At 46.2% G+C, this 24,144-nt stretch overlaps 2 protein-coding genes across 2 annotated transcripts in view; one reads left to right on the top strand and one right to left on the bottom strand.

The window, feature by feature from the left end:
- Positions 1-24,144, bottom strand: part of LOC141121605 (uncharacterized) — a 196,164-nt gene that overhangs the window by 62,735 nt on the left and 109,285 nt on the right. The window lies entirely within an intron of this gene.
- Positions 9,917-24,144, top strand: part of LOC141121616 (uncharacterized) — a 95,473-nt gene continuing 81,245 nt past the window's right edge. The window contains exons 1-6 of the mRNA XM_073611268.1: positions 9,917-9,994; positions 17,866-17,980; positions 18,108-18,242; positions 21,091-21,297; positions 21,425-21,566; positions 22,805-23,606. Of these exons, the coding sequence (XP_073467369.1) occupies positions 17,885-17,980; positions 18,108-18,242; positions 21,091-21,297; positions 21,425-21,566; positions 22,805-23,606 (1,382 nt within the window). The 5' untranslated portion in view covers positions 9,917-9,994; positions 17,866-17,884. The remainder of the gene's footprint in view (positions 9,995-17,865; positions 17,981-18,107; positions 18,243-21,090; positions 21,298-21,424; positions 21,567-22,804; positions 23,607-24,144) is intronic.

The following is a 24,144-nucleotide window of genomic DNA, read 5'->3' as shown; positions in this document are numbered from 1 at the left end:
TGTGACTAACCCCTGTCCTCAACAGGCCTATGTCCGCCATAAATGCTTCCTCTGTCCTGAACCAGCACTATCCAAGATCCCTTAGCTCACCCAGTCACCAGCCGTAACACAGCGTAGGGTGAACAACAACATCAAAACTCCTTTATTCAAGCACATGTTACAACAGATATACAACTCAGAGACACTGCCCCCACCCTTGGATTCAGGGCGGGGTAAACTGTCCAATCACAATAGACACACAGGTCAGGTGTATTCAAATTTCTCATCAGTAAACAGTCTTATCAGCAGGGAGAGCTGTTGAAGGAATTCTCCCCCACCAATCCCACAGCTAGCTAATTTACATACACATCCCATAATATCCAAGGCAGACAGACACAATAGAACATTGGAATACAACCCCAAACCAAACGATCATAGCAAAGAGTCCACAACAGCATGAGACAACACACAATATATACAACATTCCAGTGTGGCTGTGTGTGTGTCTAAATAGTACAGATCATAATGGGGTTCTCAGTCACCCTGTGCCCCTAATGGATGCAGGATGATTTACACATAAGAGGGGCCAGGGGAGCTGGACACGGAGTCTCCAGAGCCCTCCAAGGTAAGCTGAGTTCCACAAACTACCCACCCAAAGTGACTCCTGTCACAGTACTCCACCATTTTTCTTTCTGACCACCACTGTTGGGGATGCATATGGGATTTTACACTCAAAAATGATGTTTTAATCTTTCATTTTGTGCAAGCACTCTCGAACATCATCCAGATCTTTAAGAGGTGTGCGCCTGGGTCTTTCTCTAAATCGGGTGCTATCTGTTAGGCGAATACTGTGCTGAATCCTTTTAGCACACCCAACATCCATGTCATCAGATTCCATTAGCTGTTCTCCTAACGCTTATTTTTGCTCTGCAGGACCATCAGCATCATTCAGGTGAAAGTCTAATTTGGTTTCTTTCTCCTCAACCTTGGCAGGGTAGGAGCTAATGGATTCCATTGGGTAACAATAGGCTACCTTTTTTCAGGCTGGTATTATAACTGGGTATGTGGTAATGTTTCGAACAGTAACAACATCCATTCTTGGACATTTTAAACAATAGTCTTTCCTTTCTGGTACTATCTCCCAGCCATTCTTTGCAGCCTCTTTTGTATCAGTCTCTAGCAGGAAAAAGCTACTGGTTGCACTTTGTAAAATTTCCACATAAACACGCAACACTCTCACTCCCCCGGCTGGAAGTTCTATGGGATGCCATGGATTTCCTACACACCCTCCAGGAAGATCAGGAGCAAAGGCTTGGCAGATATTTTGAAGCTCTGGAGCAACAGGCAGTGAAGGTAGAGGAGTTCCCTGTTGGGGCTGAAGAAACCGTATGAAAGCAGCCTCAACATTGGAACCCAAAATAATAGGAGCATACTCGTTACCCCCAGGTGGAGGGCTCACATAAGCAATGACTTTAGGTGGGGATCCTTATCAGCTATCACATCAGGAATGCGTAGGTCAACTTCTAGACAACCATCCATAAAAACAGGATTTTCTCCCACACCATAAACAGGCATAGTGTTCACAGGTTGCAAAGGGAGCTGGTTTAAGTGTTGCTAATAGAAGGGCCTGTACATGATAGTCAGCTGAGAACCAGTATCAAACAGAGCAGTAGTGGGTATATCATTAACACACAAATTCAAAGTACATCTGCAGCCTATTCCAGGTAGTTCGGTAAACATTGTTTTCTTGATTTTCCCTGTTTTCTTTTGTATACATGTCCAGCTTTACTGTGAATTTCAGAACTATCAGCCAGCAGTGGACACTGACTAACTGTGTGGCCTGCTTGTCCACAGTGGAAAAATTTAACGTGGAAGAGAGGCTTATCACTGTAGGTTTTATCAGCAGATTGAGCTCTAGGCTGTGGGAATCCCCCCCACTTCATTGTTTTTAACAGTCTCATTTTTGTGCTCAACCCAAGAACTGTTTAACTTTGCTCCTAGAAGGGGTACTAAAAAGGATATCAGACTCCTGTTTCTTTACTTTAGTCATAGTTTCAGGGAAACTAAAGTTTCTCTCTCTCAAAACAACTCTTAGGACCGGTGACATTGGGTGATGTGGCAGTAGCCCCTTTATTATTTGAGTCCTAAATTTGTCAACATCTGTAGGAGAGATTACCTTTTCAGTGAGCAATCTCCCTAGAAGCACTTCTAGCCTCCTCACAAACACAGAAACATCTTCTTCCTCTTTATGTTTTGTCTGTTTAAAATCAGCAAGCATCTGATCAGGGTCACGGTGCTGTCCATAAGCATCTGTCAAAACATCAATATATTCTTGAGCACTGGTACTCACATGAGTGTCCTTGTAAGTTCTAATGATAATGGATGCTGGTGGTCTTAAACTTTCCGTGATACACTGTTTTTTCTTTTCCTCCGAGCAGGTCCATTCCTCTATCACTTGTTGTGCAAAATCTTTCCACACCTCAAAGCTTTCTTCACCAGCGGGGACAGGTAGCACTCCTGAAAAAGCCTTTAATTTGTGATAAGATCCAGCATGTAAATTCTGAGCATTGACTTCAGTGACTTTTAGAAGCAAGTGCTCAATATTTGTTTCCTGCTTAGCGGCTGTAGCAGTCAACATTACAGTTTCTCCTGATGAAGCCGTTGTATTCAATGGTTCACACTTTACAGGCAGGGCTGGTAACTTCCGCCTTACTGGAATTGAGATTACTGGAAATACTACAGCACAACCAACTACTTCAGCCCCTTTTGGATATATGCAAAAGGACCCTTTAACTGGATTTAAATCCACCTCACTGGGACAGAGATAATGGGTATTCAGTTCATAGCTCTCTCTTTTATCCTCCAGAGCAGCAGACTGCAAGGTTTCATTTCCTTTAGTGCCTCCTGCAGTCTATGGGTGCTCACAGCGATAGGTACATATGGAATAGCAAATGTCCTTTTAAGTGGCAGTCCCTCTTCCAGGGCCCGCTGCCTCACAGCTTCTGTTGATAACAATGACATGGTTGTTCCTTAATGTCCTGATCCAAGATATTGATCTCAGCAGTGCCTCCAAATGTAGCGCTATTCTTTCCACACTCTGGGGCTACTGAGATATGATGCCGTCACCTGTATAGTATTTTGGAGCAGAGTCTTCATGATCTGTATGATCAGGACAGGATCTTTAACATCATAGTTGCCAACAGTCCCAATTTTCCCAGGACAATCCTGATTTTGGGACCTCGTCACGATGAAAGCTTTTCCCGATTGTTTTCCCGGGATTTTTGGTTTGTCCCGAGATAATCGGGAATGTTTTTGGCAACAAACGGCAATGGCTACACAAAAATGGCCGCCGTCGCCTCCACGGAGTGTATTTCCCCCTTGTGCTCAGTGCAGAGAAGAGGGGCAGCCAATCGGCTTCTCTCTTCAGTGTACAAATAGAAAATTTTATTGTATACTGAAGCCTATTGGCTGCAGGGATTGGCGACCCCTATCCTATCTCCACTGAACACAAGGAAATGTTCAGTCTCCACATGCCGCCGCCAACCCTCCACTCCGCCCCGTGTGTCTGAAGAGCTCCACTAATGGAAGGACCAGGGCTCGCTGGTGGGGACAGTGCACTGATGGTCCTGGCTCCCCCCTTGCGATGAGCGGGGGGGGACACAGTCACACGTCACTGATGGAAGGACCGGGGCTCTGCTGGCTGGGGACAGTGCACTGATGGTCTTGGCTCCCCCTTGCACCCTGTCCCCTCATGTCACCACCATACCTGCACCCCCCTCCCCCCATGTCACCACCATACCTGCACCCCACTCCCCCCATGTCACCACCATACCTGCACCCCCCTCCCCCCATGTCACCACCATACCTGTTTCCCCCCTCCCCCTGTGTCACCACCATACCTGCACCCCCCTCCACCATACCTGCACCCCCATGTCACCACCATACCTGTTTCCCCCTTCCCCCTGTGTCACCACCATACCTGCTTCCCCCTGTGTCACCACCATACCTGCTTCCCCCCCCCCGTGTCACCACCATACCTGCACCCCCTCCCCCCGTGTCACCACCATACCTGCACCCCCCTCCCCCCATGTCACCACCATACCTGTCCCCCCATGTCACCATACCTGCCTCCCCCTCCCCCATGTCACCACCATACCTGCCCCCCTCCCCCATGTCATCACCATACCTGTTCCCCCATGTCGCCACTATACCTGCACCCCCTCCCCCCATATCACCACCATACCTGCAGCCCCCCCCATGTCACCACCATACCTGCCCCCCTCCCCCATGTCATCACCATACCTGTTCCCCCCCATGTCAACACCATGCCTGCACCTGCCTCCCCCCATGTCACCACCATGCCTGCACCCACCTTCCCTCATGTCACCACCATGTCTGCACCCCCTCCGGCCTAGTCACCACCATGCCTGCACCCCCTCCGGCCTAATCACCACCATGCCTGCACCCGCTTGGCCTAGTCACCACCATGCCTGCACCCCCTCCGGCCTAGTCACCACCATGCCTGCACCCCCTCCGGCCTAGTCACCACCATGCCTGCACCCCCCAGGTCAGCATCATGCCTGCACCCCCAAATCACCACCATGCCTCCACCCTTCCCCAAGTCAGCCTGTAACACCCCAAGTCACCATGCCTCCACTCACACACCTCTCCCCCTTGTCACCACTCTTGAGGAGATGTAGCTAGACTGCAGTCAACACTCTATCTGCAGCCAACACTCCGCTGGGGACACCTGATGTAAGAGGCACTCCGCTGGGGACACCTGATGTAAGAGGCACTGTACTGGGGACACCTGATGTAAGAGGCACTGTACTGGGGACACCTGATGTAAGAGGCACTGTCCTGGGGACACCTGATGTAAGAGGAACTGTCCTGGGGACACCTGATGTAAGAGGTACTGTCCTGGGGACACCTGATGTAAGGAGGCACTCCGCTGGGGGCACCTGATGTAAGGATGGACTTTGCTGGGGGCACCTGATGGCATCTAGTGGCAGGTGACACGCTCAGGGGTCCCACTGATTCTGCATTATGGTGAGTTGAATGATTTCATTCTATATTACAATGTAATAATAGAAATAATGCGCTTCAATCATCCTGACACCATAATAACCATGGTGCCGGGGTGATTGAAGCGCTAACACCAGGTGTTTGGAGTATCTTTATCTGCTGATTGTTAAACTCTGGCATACACATTGCTATTGTGGTGTAGGATCTGGGTCTGCTGTCCCTATATCCCTCTCCCTCTACCCCCCTTTCCCCCTCCATCCCTCATTCATCTCAGACTCTAACCACACCCCTTTTTGAGCCACGCCAACTATTTCGTGTAAACCACACCCATTTTGGGGGGCTTCGCGCAACACTTTTTTTCTATGCCACGCCTACAAATGCATGGCCCGTCCCCTAAGTATAGTGTAACTCCTACAGCCAAAAAAGTGTCCCAAAAATTTTTTTTACAATGTTGGCAACTATGTAACATGCGCAGTGCCTCCACTCAATTGGGGCTTGTGAATAGCAAGTGAAATCCCAATTGAGAAATGTATCTCCACATAGACAGTAATCCACACAGCTTTGTATTTGAAAGTCCATGTATTGAAGAAATAACATTCAGTGAACCATCCAACATAAGGTATTTTCCAGACAGGAACATGAAATCATTAACAGTCTCTATGTATGTCTCAGTGAAGGGAAACTGCAACAAGTCTGTTCTCTCTAAGCAAGAATTCACTGTTCTCTTTCTGCCACATGTCTCTCTCTCCACTCACTTACCCACAAAACCCCTTGCCATCCTCTGCTCTTCTTGATGACCTCATCCTTGGTGAGAGAGAGAGAGCATAGCAGCCATATTGAAAAAGGGGCAAACAAGGGTTTCATGATGAGTGGATGTGCTGAGTAGACACTCTCCACTCTACTCCCCATCCCCCCAGGCTATGAGGCAATCAGCAGACGGCAATTAGCAGACAGCTGCAGCTAGAACAAACAGACAGAATGGAGATGCCGACACGCAGACAGACAGCACAGCAGTAAGTGGTAGGTATACCTGCTTATCTCTCACCATGTGCAATGGAGGGCGAACGCCAAGCTGAGAGACAGACAGCGGGGAGGCACGGAGCAATGGACCCCAGCAGGAACTCAATCAATGGGCGCAACACTGCCAGTACAGCCAGACATGATCCTGGCCCCCTGACACCGGGCCGCGGCTCCCAGACACCGGATCACAGCTTCCAGGTATCAGGACGCGGTGTACAGGCTGGAGACCGGAGATCCCTGGTGCAGGGGAGAGGGAGGACAGCGCCTGGAAGTAGCAGCAGCCTGGTTCACAGCCTGGGTCCCCCAGGGGAGTGAACGGGAGCCGGTCTGAATTGAGTGGCATATGATAGCTCAGCATTGAGAAGGGAGCCGGATTTGGAGTCTGAAGCAAGCAGAGGCAGAGATGGACCCCTGAAAGAACCTAAAGACCCTCAGGTAAAAGACTGTGTTATTATGACCCCTTTAACGGCCACAGCAGGGGTGGCATTTGCCTTGAGGGAGGGTATAGGGACAGATAATGGAACCCCCCTGTGTATGTGTAGGAGAAGGTGGAGAAGGAAAGGGGATGGACTGTGATAGAGTCAGGTTCCCCCAGAGAAGGACAAAGTTCATTGGCAGTGCAATGCCCCAACTCTGCATGGAGTGAGGGTAACATATCCCCGAGGATGGAGGGGAACGCTGAGGGTCTAGAGATGGACATTAGAGAGCTCCTTAAAGCCCTGCCTACTAAAACAGATATCCAGGAATTGATAGCAGGTGTGGAGCAGTCATGCCAACAAGCAGTGGAGGGCCTTAAATAGGATACTTGTGTATTAGGCCATAGGGTAGAGACACTTGAAAATGGGCATGAGGAGGTGGTAAGAGCAGTAACGGATATTCAAGATACAGTGAAATATCATGAGGAAGCCCTAAATTTATGTAGGGATCAACTGGACGATCATGAGAACAGGGATCGCAGGCAAAATATTCGTATAAAAGGAATACCAGAAACGATTAGGATGCCTGAGTTGCTTACGCCTGTTCAGTTATTTTGCCAGATAATGGATGACTCAGCACCAGAGAATATCGAGGTTGACAGGGTCCACCGCATTCCATCTTACACTCTTCCAAATATGGAGAGACCAAGAGATATTATATGCAAACTACATAAATTTACTGTGAAAAGAATCTATTATGAAAATAGCCTGAAGTAAAGCTGAAATAATTTATGATGGAGTGTATGTATCACTGTACCCTGACTTGTCACGCCGGACATTAATGCAACGGCGGAATGTTAGGCCACTACTGGAGGTCTTGCGTACTGCGGAAGTCAAATACCGTTGGGGGTTTCCGTTTAGTCTTACGGCCTCTCGAAATGGTAAGACAGCAACCCTTCGCACTAAGGATGACCTGCAGTAGTTTTTAGAATTATTAGACTTGCCTCCTACAGATTTTGAAGATTAGAGAAAGTACAATTTTGGGAATCCCTTACAGCACCCTGATCAATGGCAACAGGTGCACACTGGAATTCGATGGAGAAATCGTTCAAGTGGGCACAAAGAGACATGATGGGCATGGCAGGGCCCATTTAAAGACTGGGACGGAGGGGTGAGGAGTGGTTAAAGGGAAGGGATATTGGGACTCTAGATGAATTTTTTTTTTAACACCCCTCCCCCCCACCCCCCCTTTTTTTATGGGGGGTTGGGGAACGGGTGGGGTTTGGGGGAAGCAATATATCATATATATTTTTTTTTTACAATGTTGGGGGTTTCTCAGGGGCTTATCCCTTTTTTTTAGGGGGGCTTCCAGGCTCACCATTTCCACTTTAATCACTTTAATGTTTCATCTCACCCTTTTTTTTTTTTTTTAGAAGGTGACTGTAAAGGTGACTGCTAAAATTGTTAAGGTTATACACAAGGTTATATACAAAGTGTGTGTGTTGGTGTTTATGAAATTATGTACTTCCACCCCCACAGGTTACGTTTTATTTAATTTTTTTTTATATATACCCCTACCCCCCCCCCTTACTTTTACTGTTTTTTTGGGGTTTTTTTCCCCTTTGAGGGGATGAGTCCCTTTTGTACCTCCTACATCTCTGGTCCCCCTACTCTGAATTAATATCAGTGAGATAGGGTAACAAGGGATTCCTACAGATAAGATAGTAATAAGGGGGGGAATGTAATAGGCTGCCTGGCAGTAGAGGGATAGAGGGATGCATGTTAAGGTATTGGGATAACGGTTTGAATTACCCATTAGATCAGGTCCGATATAATGGACTTGAGATCCTGCAGTAAGATTGTTGCAAGAGGTGTACAGTGATGGAACATGTGTGCAGAGGTGTACAGTGATGGAACATGTGTGCAGAGGTGTACAGTGATGGAACATGTGTGCAGAGGTGTACAGTGATGGAACATGTGTGCAGAGGTGTACAGGGATAGAACATGTGTGCAGAGGTGTACAGTGATAGAACATGTGCACAGAGGTGTACTGTACTTCATATAATGGGGGGCCCCTGTGTGTCCTGAGCAGGGACAGTGTACTCATAATGGGCAACCCCCTGTCATGTCATGTGGATGGGGGAGATGTAACTGCTTATATTGAGAGACCCCTGTGTGTCCTGACTCACTGGGGAGGAGCCAGGGGTGGGGCTGAAGGGGGCCCCGTCAGGTGGGCTGTAGGGGACCCCATGATTTCTATCAGCAGCCCTGTCTCCATCTATGGTGGTCCTGCCCCAGGATTAAGGTATTTTGGGAAGAGATCGCTCCATGGGTAGAGAGGTTGTCCTCTTGACCCATGGAATTAACACCCTTAAATGTTTTATTTCATTGAACACCAATGTCTATTAGATCATATAAGAAAAGCATTACTCCACATCTATTAAATGCAGCCAAATTGTTAATACCCAGGCTATGGAAACAGACTAGAAGTCCAACTCTGTTGGACTGGAAGAGAGAGGTCAGTTCAATAATGGAGGCTGAAAGATGGGTACATGTGATTAAAGATAGAAAGGAAAAATTCAGGGCAAGCTGGGAACAATGCTCTATGGAGATCGTGTAGAGTAATAATATATAAAGCCGCATGGTCTCTGGGCTCGGATGCGGTTGCCCCTGGGGGGAGATAAGAGGGCTTTTTTTTTCCCTTTTCCCTTTCCCCCCTTTTTCTTCCATTTCTGTAGGGGATATAGGTAGGGGGAAGGAGTGATGCACTTGATGTTGAGGAAAGTGGGATTTAATAATGGGAAGAGGGGACAAAGCACATAGGGGGGAGGGTAAAGGAAGATAGATATATAGGATAGGGGGTATAAGGAGGAGATATGGTTAAAGGAAGATGAGGTGTATATTCACTATGGATAGGTAAGGGTGGATTATGGCTTATAGAAGCCTTGTCCTTTTTTTTTTTTGGGTGTTAAGAGTGATATGGACATGGCTCATAGAAGCCTCTCAATTTTTTTTTTTCTTCTTGGCTTGGGTGAATTGGGAACACATTTAATAAAAGAATTCGGAGGAGGGAGAGGGGAAAGTTTCCGTTTTTTTTTTATTTTTTTTTTTGGGGGGGGTGGGGGAAGGAATTGGGAAGTAGATAAAGATCTGTTGTCTTTTTGTGATAAATATAAATATGTTATGAAGGTTGTTTTAATGGACATGTCAAATTTAATAAAAATGTAATAATAAAAAAATGAAAAAGGGGCAAACAATCACTGCATAACAGGAGTATACACTTGGCAAATGGTCAAATAAATTATCACATCACTACAAGTGTATAAGTATATACAGTACATACACACACAGCACAAGGCCGTGTTCACACTACGAGAGGTTTCTCGGGGCTGAAGTTTCTCTGAGCTCCACAAGGTGGTGATCTCACCTCTACCCAGACAGGAAGTCTCTATGGAATACAGGAAGTGATGTCAGATACAGACAGGAAGTTCCGGGTGAGAGGTGAGTCGGGAGGAAGTAGAGTGGAGACATTGTTGGGCCTGGCAGCAGAGGAGGTAATAAGATCTTATTATTATTATCCCTTTCATGGCTAAGCCTATTTTTGACATTTGGTGTTTACAAGTTTTTTTTAGCAGAGAATCTAGAGAATAAAATGGTGATTGTTGCAATATTTTATATCACATGGTATTTGTATAGCGGTGTTTTAAACGCTACTTTTTGGGAAAAGGGACATTTTCATGAATTAAAAAAAAAACAAACAGTAAAGTTAGCCCAATTTTTTTGTATAATGTGAAAGATGATGTTACGCTGAGTAAATAGATACCAAACATGTCACACTTTATAATTGCACGCACTCGTGGAATGGCGACAAACTACGGTACCTAAAAATCTCCATAGGCGACGCTTTAAATTTTTTTACGGTTACCAGGTTAGAGTTATAGATTAGGTCTAGTGCTAGAATTATTGCTCTCGCTCTGACGATCGCAGGGATACCTCACATGTGTGATTTGAACACCGTTTACATATGGGGATGTGACTTCCGTATGCGTTTTCTTTACTGCTCGAGCTCGCGGGGACAGGGGCGCTTTAAAAATAATTTTTTTTTCTTATTTATTTTTATATTTATAAATTGTGTTTAAAAAAAAAAAAAATGTGATCACTTTTATTGCTGTCACAAGGAATGTAAACATCCCTTGTGACAGTAATAGGTGGTGACAGGTACTCTTTATGGGGGGATCAGGGGTCTAAAAGACCCCCCGATCCCTCCTTTGTACTTCAAAGTATTCAGATCGGCGATTCTGAATACTGTATATATTTTTTTTAAAACCGACGCCATTGGCAGCCGAGTAAACGGGAAGTGACGTAATGACGTCGCTTCCGTGTTTACTATTAGGAGGCTGGAACGAAGCCACTTACGGCTTCGTTCCAAACTGTCACTAGCCGCTGGAGGTGGCGGATTGGTGATCGGGCCTCCCGGTGGATCGTGAGGCCCGGTAAGAGCGGCGGGAGGGGGGGGGACGTCCTCTCCTGCTCCTCCGGTATAACAGCCGAGCGGCTTTTAGCCACATCGGTTGTTATATCTGGAAAGCTGATCGCCGGCTCTAAAAAACAGTACCGGGATGATGCCTGCAGCTGCGGGCATCATCCTGGTATAACCCCTGAAAGCCGAGTACGCACATCTGCGTACGCTCGGCGGGAAGGGGTTATACAGGATTTGTATAGTGCAGACAGTTTACACAGCACTTTACAGCATGAGAGCAGACAGTACAGTTACAATACAATTCAATACAGGAGGAATCGGAGGGCCCGGCTCATTAGAGCTTATAATCTAAAAATATTATATATATGTAGCGCTGGTAGATTTTCTAATCTACCGCTTATAGGTAAATATAATGGGTCACCTGTACTGTACATAGATCAGATTCAATTTATTGTTAGATTAGCCTCTGTTCCAGCTTGGCTGTGTTGCGTGCAGTTCCACATTCTGCCTGTGGGTGTCGTTGTCACCATGGGTCGGTGTTGGAGAGCAACCAGCTAAACTTGCAGGGGTCTCAAACTGGCGGCCCTCCAGCTGTTGCGAAACTACAAGTCCCATCATGTGGAAGTCATGCTTGTAACTGTCAGCCTTGCAATGCCTCATGGGACTTGTAGTTTCGCAAAATCTGGAGGGCCACCAGTTTGAGACCCCTGATCTAAAGTATAGGAGTGCTCTTCTGTCCCGTAGACAACTCGGCGGAGGTGGTCCTCTGGGTTGCATTCTGGGAGAGGGTATTTATGGGACAGACGCCATGTTTCGGGGGGATTAGAGTCTTAACTTTGCGGCCCTCAGGGCTGGGAGTCGGAACCTTACAGCCCTCCGGGCTGGAGGGTTGCACCGCTGCAGCCACGTGGGTGGGCCCAGAAGCCTGTCTGGGGCCTGCTATGGCTGGGATGGTCCTGTGCTGTCTTGCGGGAAGAAGCCGGACAATCGGGAAGATCCAGGGGAGGACCCGTCTTGGAAGGGACCATGCAAGGCTGGTCTTGAGAAGGGCCTGGTGACTCGATTGGAGGACGTATCCTAAACTACCCTACCGCACAAGTACTGCCGGGTCGGCTTAAAGGTTCTGGTACTGTGTTTGCTGTTCATCGAAAACTACTACATCCTGTGGCAGAGGATCGTACAGTTTTGTTCTACTCAAGTCTGTGGCAGAGACTTTTTGTTCGTGCTCCGTACGGCTGCTAGGTTAGTGAGAGAGACCTATCCTAGTCAATTTTGAGGATGGGATCTAGCTTGCTCAATGTGAACTGGCTAGTTCCTATCCCACAGAATAACCTGTTTGCCCCTTGTGGTCAGGTCATGTATAAGGATGGGAACTAGACAGTTCACTATGAAGGAGCTAGTTCTCATCCTGGCAAGAGAGAGGGAAGGAGAGAGAGAGAGGGGGAGAGAGAGAGAGAGATACAGAGAGGTGGAGAGGTATACAGAGAGGTGGAGAGGTATACAGGAAGATATCTAGAGAGAGGGGTATACAGATTAATATAGAGAGATATACAGAGAGGGGTATACAGGAAGATATACAGAGAGGGGTGTACAGGGAGATATACTATAAAAGAAGATGAATGGACAGAGAGATGGAGGGAGAGACCTTCAGGGTGAAAATCATGTTCCCGCCCTCGAATTTCCTGCTTCCTGTTCACATGTTTCCTGTGACATCACAAGGTGAATCTGGGGGATGGGAACTAGCCGCTACTGTGGCAGTAGAGGAGGTAATAAGATCTTATTTTCTATTTACACCCAGTAACCCCCCGTCATGTCCGTCCTCTTCCTCCATAGTCACTGTGATGTCTTTTATCTCCAGCAGATGATGATACACACATATATAGTGTGGAAACCTAGATTAACCCCTTCAGGGGCAGAACATTTCCCCACTTATGGGGCCGGAACATTCTCTTCATTTTGGAGATGTGTCACTTTTCCCATCAAGGTGATGTTCAGGGTTTAAGAGACCCCTGATGTCTCCTTAACTGCTTGCTGACCGCCGGCTGTCAATTGACGGCCAGGCGGCGCAGCTCTCGTTGCGGGCGGGCGTCGTATGACGGCCTCGCTTTCCCAGCCCACCAGGGGGCGCGCGCCGCCGAAGGCGATCGTGCACGCCCGCCGTGTCACTGGGCACCCGGTGCGCGTGCCCGGCGGCCGCGATGTCCGCCGGGCACCCGCGATTACCGGTAACACAGCAGGACCGTGGATCTGTGTGTGTACACACACAGATCCACGATCCTGTCAGAGGAGAGGAGACCGATGGTATGTTCTTGTGAGTCCCCGCCCCCCACAGTTAGAAACACTCCCTAGCAACACAGTTAACCCCTCGATCACCACCTAGTGTTAACCCCTTCCCTGCCAGTCACATTTCTACAGTAATCAGTGCATTTTTATAGCACGGATCGCTGTATAAATGTGAATGGTCCCAAAAATGTGTCAAAAGTGTCCGATATGTCCGCCGCAATATCGCAGTCACGATAAAAATCGCAGATCGCCACCATTACTAGTAAAAAAAATAAAATAAATAAAAATGTTATAAATCTATCCCCTATTTTGTAGACGCTATAACTTTTGCGCAAACCAATCTATATATGCTTATTGCGATTTTTTTTTTTTTACCAAAAATATGTAGAAGAATACGTATCGGCCAAAACTGAGGAAAAAATGTGTTTTAAAGAAAAAAAAATTTGGATATTTATTATCGCAAAAGGTAAAAATGATTGTGTTTTTTTTCAAACTTGTCACTCTTCTTTTGTTTATAGCGCAAAAACTAAAAACCGCAGAGGCGATCAAATACCACCAAAAGAAAGCTCTATTTGTGGAGAAAAAATTCTAACAATTTCATCTGGGTACAGTGTTGTATGACCGCGCAATTGTCATTCAAAATGTGACAGCGCTGAAAGCTGAAAAATGGCCTGGGCAGGAAGGGGGTGAAAATGCCCGGTATTGAAGTGGTTAAAGAGGACCTGTCATTTTCACTATGGTATCACATAGGAGGCTATTAAAAGGTGCATTGTAGCGCATACCGGAGTGAGAGCAATAATTCTGGGGCCGTTATTCACGGTTAACTGCAAACTAATGACCTGTAAGAACCTTTAAAGGGGTTGTAAAGGTTCATGTTTTTTCACCTTAATGCATCCTATGCATTAAGGTGAAAAAACCTCTTACGATCACTGGCCCCCCAGCCCCCCCCCCCCCGGTTTACTTACCTGAACCCTGGAAAGTCCCACGTCACAAACACGCTCTTCCTTTGCTTGGTTTTCTCAGCTCTTCATTGGATAGATTGATAGCAGCACAGCCATTGGCTCGCCCTGCTGTCAATCAACTCCAATGACACAAGGGCCAGGGGGCGGGGCCAAGTCCTGTAGTCGGCAGCTATGGACACCGAATGCAGGTCTCGGGAGTGCGCCCGCACGGTAACCCCCTTGGGAGAGTGCTTCCCAGAAGGGGTTATCAGAAGCAGGGAGGAGCCGAGACAGCCGCTGAGGAACCCTAAAAGATGAGGATCAGGGCTACTGTGTGCAAAACGAGCTGAACAGTGGAGGTAAGTATGACATCTCTGTTTTTTTTTTAATAATCAGAATTTTTTATTATTTCCATTTTACAATACAACAATCTTCATACATTGTTACAAACAAAAAAGAAAAACCCCTCCTCACCCACCCCAGACCCTTATTACATTACATCTTCTACTACCACATTCGCTTGACATCTCTGTTTTAAAAAAAAAATATTCAAACCTTTAGTGTCACTTTAAAGTGTCGCCTTGGCACAATTTGGGGTACTGAAGTTAGTCATTGTCTCATGAAGAGGCAATTCTAAGGGTTGACATAATTGTGTGTTGGATGCTTAAGCTTGTTAAGGATACAGCTTTTGTGTCAGAATTTATTATGTACAATATCATGAGATATCACCGTACCGTTTTTGTCCGTAGTTGTCTATCAAGACAGGTTGTGATTTGATTTTCAATATATTTTTTTTTAAACTGTTAGACCTAAGACAATTTTGAAGCAGTTGGAGATAGTTGGTCACTTATTCATCCAGTCATCGGCTTCCTGTGAGTGCTGTGACTGTATTGGTCGGTAGATATACCCTGCTTCTAGTTTGTGCAGCCCTACCACCATAATGCCCTGCAGCAACTGTCCTCCCCCTACTATCTCCTCATGCAGCAACTGTCCTCCCCCTACTATCTCCTCATGCAGCAACTGTCCTCCCCCTACTATCTCCTCATGCAGCAACTGTCCTCCCCCTACTATCTCCTCATGCAGCAACTGCCCTCCCCCTACTATCTCCTCATGCAGCAACTGTCCTCCCCCTACTATCTCCTCATGCAGCAACTGTCCTCCCCCTACTATCTCCTCATGCAGCAACTGCCCTCCCCCTACTATCTCCTCATGCAGCAACTGTCCTCCCCCTACTATCTCCTCATGCAGCAACTGTCCTCCCCCTACTATCTTCTCATGCAGCAACTGCCCTCCCCCTACTATCTCCTCATGCAGCAACTGTCCTCCCCCTACTATCTCCTCATGCAGCAACTGCCCTCCCCCTACTATCTCCTCATGCAGCAACTGCCCTCCCCCTACTATCTCCTCATGCAGCAACTGTCCTCCCCCTACTATCTCCTCATGCAGCAACTGCCCTCCCCCTACTATCTCACCGTGTAGCAACTGCTCGCCCCCTACTATCTCCTCAAGCAACAACTGCTCTCCCCCACTATCTCCCCGTGCAGCAAATGCTCTCCCCCTACTATCTCCCTGTGCAGAAACTGCTCTCCCCCTACTATCTCCCTGTGTAGCAACTGCTCGCCCCCTACTATCTCCCTGTGCAACAACTGCTCTCCCCCTACTATCTCCCCGTGCAGCAACTGCTCTCCCCTACTATCACCCTGTGCAGCAACTGCTCTCCCCCTACTATCTCCCCAAGCAACAACTGCTCTCCCCCTACTTTCTCTCCGTGCAGCAACTGCTCGCCCCCTACTATCTCCCTGTGCAGAAAGTGCTCTCCCCATGCAGAAAGTGCTCTCCCCGTGCAGCAACTGCTCGCCCCTACTATCTCCCCAAGCAACAACTGCTCGCCCCCTACTATCTCCCCAAGCAACAACTGCTCGCCCCCTACTATCTCCCTAAGCAACAACTGCTCTCCCCCTACTATCTCCCTGTACAGCAACTGCTCTCCCCGTGCAGCAACTGCTTGCCCCCTACTATCTCCCCAAGCAACAACTGCTTACCCCCTACTATCTCCCTAAGCAACAACTGCTCGCCCCCTACCATCTCCCTAAGCAACAACTGCTCTCCCCCTACTATCTCCCCATGCAGCAAATGCTCTCCCACTACTGTCCCCTGTGCAGAAACTGCTCTTCCCATACTAACTCCCTGTACAGCAACTGCTCTCCCCCCCACTATCTCCCCATGCAGCAACTGCTCGCCCCCTACTATCTCCCCGTGGAACAACTGCTCTCCCCCTACTATCTCCCCGTGCAGCAACTGCTCTCCCCTACTATCACCCTGTGTAGCAACTGCTCTCCCCCTACTATCTCCCCAAGCAACAACTGCTCTCCCCCTACTATCTCCCCGTGCAGCAACTGCTCACCCCCCACTATCTCCCCATGCAGCAACTGCTCGCCCCCTACTATCTCCCTGTGCAGCAACTGCTCTCCCCTACTATCACCCTGTGCAGCAACTGCTCTCCCCCTACTATCTCCCGAAGCAAGAACTGCTCTCCCCCTACTATCTCCCCATGCAGCAACTGCTCACCCCCTACTATCTCCCCATGCAGCAAGTGCTCTCCCCATACAGCAAATGCTCTCCCCCTACTATATCCCCGTGCAGCAATTGCTCTCCCCCTACTATCTCCCAGTGCAGCAACTGCTCTCCCCTACAAACACCCTGTGCAGCAACTTTGCCTCTCATATGAGGTCTCCCTGTCTTTGTAGTACTTTGAGGTAAATGAACAGCCTGGTGATGGGGGGTGGTAATTTTAGTGCCCACTGTTTACCGCACAGTAAGGTGAAAGCGGGCTGCATACAAATGGGGCTCCAACAACGTGTATGCTGCACATCTGTTGGTTACTTTTATTTGCTAATTCCCACTAGTGCTCTCTATGTTATATTATATCTCTTGTTACGAAGACTTATGTATATCATGTACTCCTCAGCTCCATCTAGTTGCCCCAATGTAGTACCTTTATACTGCCCATAACAAAGAACATTCGTTCAGAAGAGGAAAGAGCCAAAAGAACAATCTGTGTTGCTTAAATTGCACAGAACCAATGTACATTCAGAATTGCTGGAAGAAGGGCTATGCAAATGTTTTTTAGAAATAGACCCATAAGTAACCCAATCTAAATATACCAATTCCCACTGGGGGCAGCCCACCTATTAAAGAGGTTGTAAACCTCCGAAAAAAAAAACCTGCAAGACAAAGGCATAATGAGCTAGTATGCACTGCATACTAGCTCATTATGAAATACTTACCTTGTAACTATGCCCTGCAGTGCCACCTGCACTCCGCTCCCACAGCAGACAGCTTTCCCTGGAGTTACTTCCTGGTTCACGGGCTCCGGAGCTGTGATTGGCCAGAGCTGCGATGACCTCACTCCCACGCATGCGTGCGGAAACCACCAGTCTCGGCACGGTTCCCAAAGAAATGGCACCAGCGGCCTATTTCTTCGGTGCGCATGCGCCGATGACGTCGGCAGCAGCGAGTATAGTGAATATCTCCTAAACTCTGCAAGTTTATGAGATATTTACAGTACATACAGGTAAGCCTTATTATTCGGCCTTATTATAGGCTTACCTGTAGGTACAAGTGGTGTAACAGAGTTTACAACCACTTTAACCCCTCACATCCCCATCCTAATATTGTACAACCAATACAGTCCAGATAATTCTCCACTATCCGTCTACAGAGCAACCCACATCGATCACATGACCACATCAGTGAGGATGGAGGAGGACCGGAGTCACATGACTGAGAAGATACTAAACCTCACCCTGGAGATCATCTACCTGCTGACCGGAGAGGTGAGGAAGATTCTGGGAGGTCACATGACATCACTCTTATCTCTATTAATAAAACACAGACCTGACCAGAGAGGTAAGGAGATTTCTGGGATTCTAACATGATATTCTTATTGGTTCTTCAATACAGAGATTTCCTCTTCTGAAGTCAGGTGATCATATAACCATCACAGTGCCTCCATGTGACTCCCTAAAACTTGAGAGACACAACATGCAGAAGATTCTAGAAGTCACCAAGAAGATGATGGAGCTGCTGACAGGAGAGGTGAGCGGTGCTGGGAATTCTGGGACATTATCCAGTAACAGACAAGGGATGTGTCTGGATGGTGACTGTATCATTGTGTGTGTCAGGTTCCTATAAGGTGTCAGGATGTCACTGTCTATTTCTCCATGGAGGAGTGGGAGTATTTAGAAGCTAGTTAGGAGGGTACTACATTACTAAGAATGTTTTATTAGATCTTTCAGAGTGGAATCCTCAGGGATGATAATATTATTGTTAAAGAAGAGTATAAAGAGGAGGATGAGGAGTATGGAGTGATGGAGGAGTTTTCAGAAGGACACAAGGACATGATGGAGCCACCTAATACCAGGAACCCACCAGAGAGATGTCCCCGTCCTCTGTATTCCCGGGATTCCACACAGGAAGACCGCTGCAGTTCAACTCCAAGTGTCAAACTGCAGTGAACAACTTAGACTCCTCCCACGCGTTGCGTCACCGTCACGTGACTTTCTCAGGGCTCTTGAGAAAGTCACATGACGGTGACGCAACGCGTGGGAGGAGCCTAGGTTGTTCACTGCAGTTTGACACTTGGAGTTGAACTGCAGTGGTCTTTTGAGAAAAGTCTCGTCCACAGCGGCTGACCGCAATCTGCATACTTATATGCTTTTACACAACTGGGCGCACGTGAGTATATTTCTGAGTGGTTTGCTTGTGTCCTTTTATTCAGTTCACCACGCAATGATGCATTTCCCTGCTTGTTTTTCATAAAATCGCCGGTGTTGAGAACCAGATGACCAACATGAATATGGCTGAAGCAGGATGCTAAAACAAGTCATGAACAATGATCTAACACTTTAATTAATTTAGCTTATTAAGGAATGAGCTGCTGGGACTATTTCATTCTGATTCTGGAGTAATATATCTTCACTGAAAACTCTCTCCCTATGATTGCACATATTGGCAACATACACCAGAGTGGTTTTTATAATTTTGTTCACATAAATTTTAGTATTGTGGTGTTTTTAGTGTGGTTTTCACAAAATAATTTGTTCACATTTTAAATTTAGTTTTGTGGCGTCTTTTGTGGGTTACAGCGCCAGGTTTTTTGCTACACTCCACACTTGTTAAGTTATGTCTATATATATTCACATATGTGCCTTATTCATCAGAGTGGCATAGTTTATGTGTTTTTTCACAGGATTATTTAGCACTGGAGCGGATTAGTGTGTATGTATTAGCACCAGGATCATTCAACTAATGATTTTATTACAGGCTTTGCACATTTTTATGGTAGGTAATGGTTTAGGTCCATTATATGCACATTTTGCACATCATTTTATGCTGACTGATCATATATTAGAGCGCATCAATTTTATATGTTTTTTCAGTGGTTCACCACTCTCTATCCCACTTTTCAAAAGGTATAGGATCTTTGGGATAATTCTCGATTTAACTCAGAAGCAATTCCCAACACCCCTGATTGAACACCCTCCTTATTAGATTATTCCGGTGTTTTTCCCTATTTCTATCCATATGACTTCTGTTTTGTCAAAATCCATGGTGTACCCCTCCCCTCTTTTATTTTATTTTTTTTCTTGATGTTCTTACATGTTATGCCGCATACACACGGTCGTAATTTCCGACAACAAATGTTCAATAGGAACTTGTTGTCGGAAATTCTGACCCTGTGTAGGCTCCATTGGACATTTTCCGTCGGAATTTCCGACAAACAAAATTTGAGATCTGGATCTGGATCTCAAATTTTCCGACAACAAAATCTGTTGTCAGAAACGATCGTGTGTACACAATTCTGACGCACAAAATTCCACGCATGCTCGGAATCAAGCAGAAGAGCCGCACTGGCTACTTCATTTTTCCTGGCTCGTCGTACGTGTTGTACGTCACCGCGTTCTTGACGTTCGGAATATCCGACATTCTTGTGACCGTGTGAATGCAAGACAAGTTTGAGCCAACATCCGTCGGAAATAAAAACATGGATTTTGTTGTCGGAATGTGTGATCGTGTGTACGCAGCATTATAGTTTTTTATCATGTTGTACCTCATTGGCCTGAAGAGCCACAATAGGGTTATGAGATATTCCCCCTGCACACTTAATCGGCTCCACTGGCCTATAACCCTAATTCTCAACTTTTGCACTTTTTATAAGTGGTACATGTTCCTTTTATGACTGTTTATACCTTTTTGTATTGTGCTGTTACATGTAAATCTTTATTTGATATGACATGTTTGGCTATGTTCTACTGATATTGTTCTTTGTATTGTTTTGGAAAACCCAATAAACATACAATTATACAAAAAAAAAAAAAAAAAGACCCAAAATTTCTCCTGTACCCTTAAAAGCATGAGATAAAAAAACCCAAAAAACTTTGATCTCATGCTATAAAAAAATAGCTTTGTTTACATCTGCCCTAACCGGACGTGACAAAATGCTCCTCACTTCTGGTCTCCTACCTATACCATGAGATGATCAGAGACCTTCCGGTCCCAGATCAGCTCTATGATCAGCCAGCTTCAACGTCTGCCTTTCTGATCTCACAGGAGAGTTTAGAGAGGCATCTGCAGAAGGAGAGGGGGACAACCCTCTCCCATCATGCTCCAGTGGCCACCAAATTCTTGGATGGCTGGAAGATATATGAATATTCATAACCCAGCCTGGCAGAGAAACCTACTACTATAGCTAATATAGTGGTGCAGTGACAGCTACTATCAACAGTGAGAGATCACAACCCCACTGAGCTTAGGGAGAAACCGAGAACACAACTATAAAAATCATAACTGGGTTGGCTACCACCCAGCCAAAAATGACATTGTCCTCTCATGTGCAACCTATCTAGGAGGGTGCTACATTACAATGAATGTTTTTATATTGCAGAGTGAAAACCTCGGCGAGAGTAATATTGTTTTTAAAGAAGAATATAAAGAGGAGGATGAGGAGTATGGAGTGATGGAGGAGTTTTCAGAAGGACACAAGGATATGATGGAGCCACCTAATACCAGGAACCCACCAGAGAGATGTCCCCGTCCTCTGTATTCCCTGGATTCCACAAAGGAAGATCACACCATCAGTCACCATTACAAGGTTGGTGGGATGGAACATCTAGAACATGGACTTATGGAGGCAATGTGTTGATTTTTAAATGTGATGTCTCAATATTAATGCTTATATTCTACAGATGATATTTTCTCTCATTTTCTTTTTTTTTTAGTGGGAAGAACCAATAGATATAGAAATTGAAGTTAAAGTAGAAGAAGAAGAGACGTATGTGAGGGATGATCAGCAGTCTATGGAGGAGGATGGAATAACGGGGACATTTATAGAGGAGGACACTCCTACAGAGATCAGCACAGGTGGGTCATTAACACTAAATACATATCTCCACCCATACTGCTCACTGATTGGTCCAGAGTAGGGCAAGGACTGGGTGATATCAGCCTGTAATACCCTGGTCACTTTCCTGAGCTGTGTTCCCTGTCCTGTATTCCTGTATTTCTCTCTGATAATCTTCCTTCTCTGCTGCAGACACAATTTATGTATCTAGTCTGGATTTATGGAGATTCTGGGGTTCAGCTGGCAGCACAATGTTGCTGGACCTAGGCATGTGCTTTGGGTCTTCTACCTCATACCCGGGGTCTAGCAACATCTCTGACAGAACAATTCTCCCAGGGTTACTTGCTCTGTTATTTGCTGGCTGTGCCGGGTGGAGGGATATGTCTGTATAGTCTCAGACCCAAGTCACTGAGTGCAGTCTCAGGAGATGGGAGGCAGCGGTGTGGGACCTCTGCAACTTATCTCATATAAACATTTAAGCTTCCACTGATTACTGAATAAAATTAAGTCCTTACCCCTCAGTTTTACGTTGAGTACTCCTGACCCCTGCACTATATACTTTTATTCTGTGCATTACAAAGTCCTGACACTATAGTCCTAACTGTTACATGTAATATACATTATGTTGTACATTATATAGTCCTGACTTTGGCTCTCTACCCTCCAACCACTGCTATATATTTACAGTATGTACACATAATATGTATTCTCATTTGTTACACCCATTTCCTACCAGCTGAACATTTTATATCTGATGATTTGATTGGAGCACAGACTTTTACATGTTGATAACAATGTGATAACATCCTCAAACATTTGCAACCTTAAACAGAAAGTGATAATGAGGGAGGAGTCAATAACCCAATGATGGTGGTCTTCAGGATCAGTCCAGTCTTCATCTTGGTTGTTCTCCCCCCATCCTCACTCTCTGACCTCTGGTGGGGCTCAGTCCCAATGTTATTCATGACTCAATCATGGACTAAATAAGGAAGTGCAGGACTTCTTGTGTTGGGAAGATGACAGTGAGTGGTAGAGGGGGTGGGGACACTCGTCCTATAATCCCCTCATCACTGTCACTGCTATAAAAGACAGTTCTCGTTGTTTCCTCACTGTCTGACTAAGGTCCATGAATAAAAAAATGAACTGGTTGGAGATTCAGAGATCCTCAGAGACAAAGCTGCCTGATGTGGGCGGAGACCTGGTTTAGGGGGAGCCAATCTGCTCATGTCTAGTAATGATCTTTTTACTTCTATTTTAGTAGATGGACGGGAGATGAGGAAAACCTCAGAGGATTGTCTCACTTTGTCTCCAGACTGTAAAGTAGAAGATGAGGACATCACACAGTATAGTCCAGGAGAAAACCCGGCTACCTCAAATGTCCATCCGGCACCACACAGTGTAGATGGACCATCGTATTCCTCTTATCCTGAGGAACCTCAGACTGTGAGGGACGGTGCCGTCCTTCCAACAGATAAGAGCCTTTCCTGTACTGAGTGTGGAAAGCGTTTCCATTTTAAATTCAATCTTGAAGAGCATAAAAGATCTCACACAGATGAGAAACCATATTCCTGTAGTGAGTGCAGGAAATGTTTTTTGAAGAAGTCCTATCTTTTCAGACATCACAGATATCACACAGGGGAGAAGTCCTGTCCTGACTCCAGGAATTACTTTGTAGAAAAATCAGAACTTATCACACATCAGAGGTCTCACTCAGGTGAGAAGCCATATTGCTGTCCTGAGTGTGGGAAATGCTTTTCAGTGAAGTCTCATCTTTACTCGCATCAGATATTGCACTCAAGGGAGAAGCCGTATTCCTGTCCTGAGTGTGGAAAATGTTTTTCACAGAAGTCCCATCTTTACAGACATCAGAGGTTGCACACAGGTGAGAAGCCGTATCCCTGTCCTGAGTGTGGGAAATGTTTTTCATGTAAGTCCACTCTCGACACACATCATAGATTGCACACGGGGGAGAAGCCATTTTCATGTTCTGAGTGCGGGAAATGTTTTTCAGATAGGTCCAGTCTTCACAGACATCAGAGATCTCACACTGGGGAGAAGCCGTATTCCTGTTCTGAGTGTGGGAAATGTTTTGTATATAAATCAGAATTTGTCATACATCTGAAGTCTCACACGGGGGAAAAGCCATACTCCTGTCCTGAGTGCGGGAAATGTTTTTTAAAGATGTATAATCTTTCCGTCCACCAGAGGTCTCACACAGGGGAAAAGCCGTATTCCTGTTCTGAGTGCGGGAAATGTTTTTCACAGAATTCCTGTCTTTACAAACATCGGAGATCGCACACGAGGAAGAAGCCATATTCCTGTCCCGAGTGAGGGAATTGTTCCTCATTAAAGTCCTGTCTTCCTGTACATCAGGGATCCCACACAACCCTCGAGGTGTATTAGTGCCTTGAGTGCGGGAAATGTCTTCTATATGAATGTTGCTGGACATCACATCTCTCATGTGGGGAAGAAGCACACCCTGATATACACCTCAGATATACTCCATGGCTGATCATCATCATGTAAGAAACAGTTCATAAGGAGATCAGAGATCACCAAAGACATGAATGAAGTGTTGTACCGTGTTGTCCATTGATA

This window comes from Aquarana catesbeiana, unplaced genomic scaffold (assembly GCF_042186555.1).
Source record: "Aquarana catesbeiana isolate 2022-GZ unplaced genomic scaffold, ASM4218655v1 unanchor226, whole genome shotgun sequence".
Taxonomy (NCBI): domain Eukaryota; kingdom Metazoa; phylum Chordata; class Amphibia; order Anura; family Ranidae; genus Aquarana; species Aquarana catesbeiana.
This window is presented reverse-complemented; position numbering and strand designations above follow the sequence as displayed.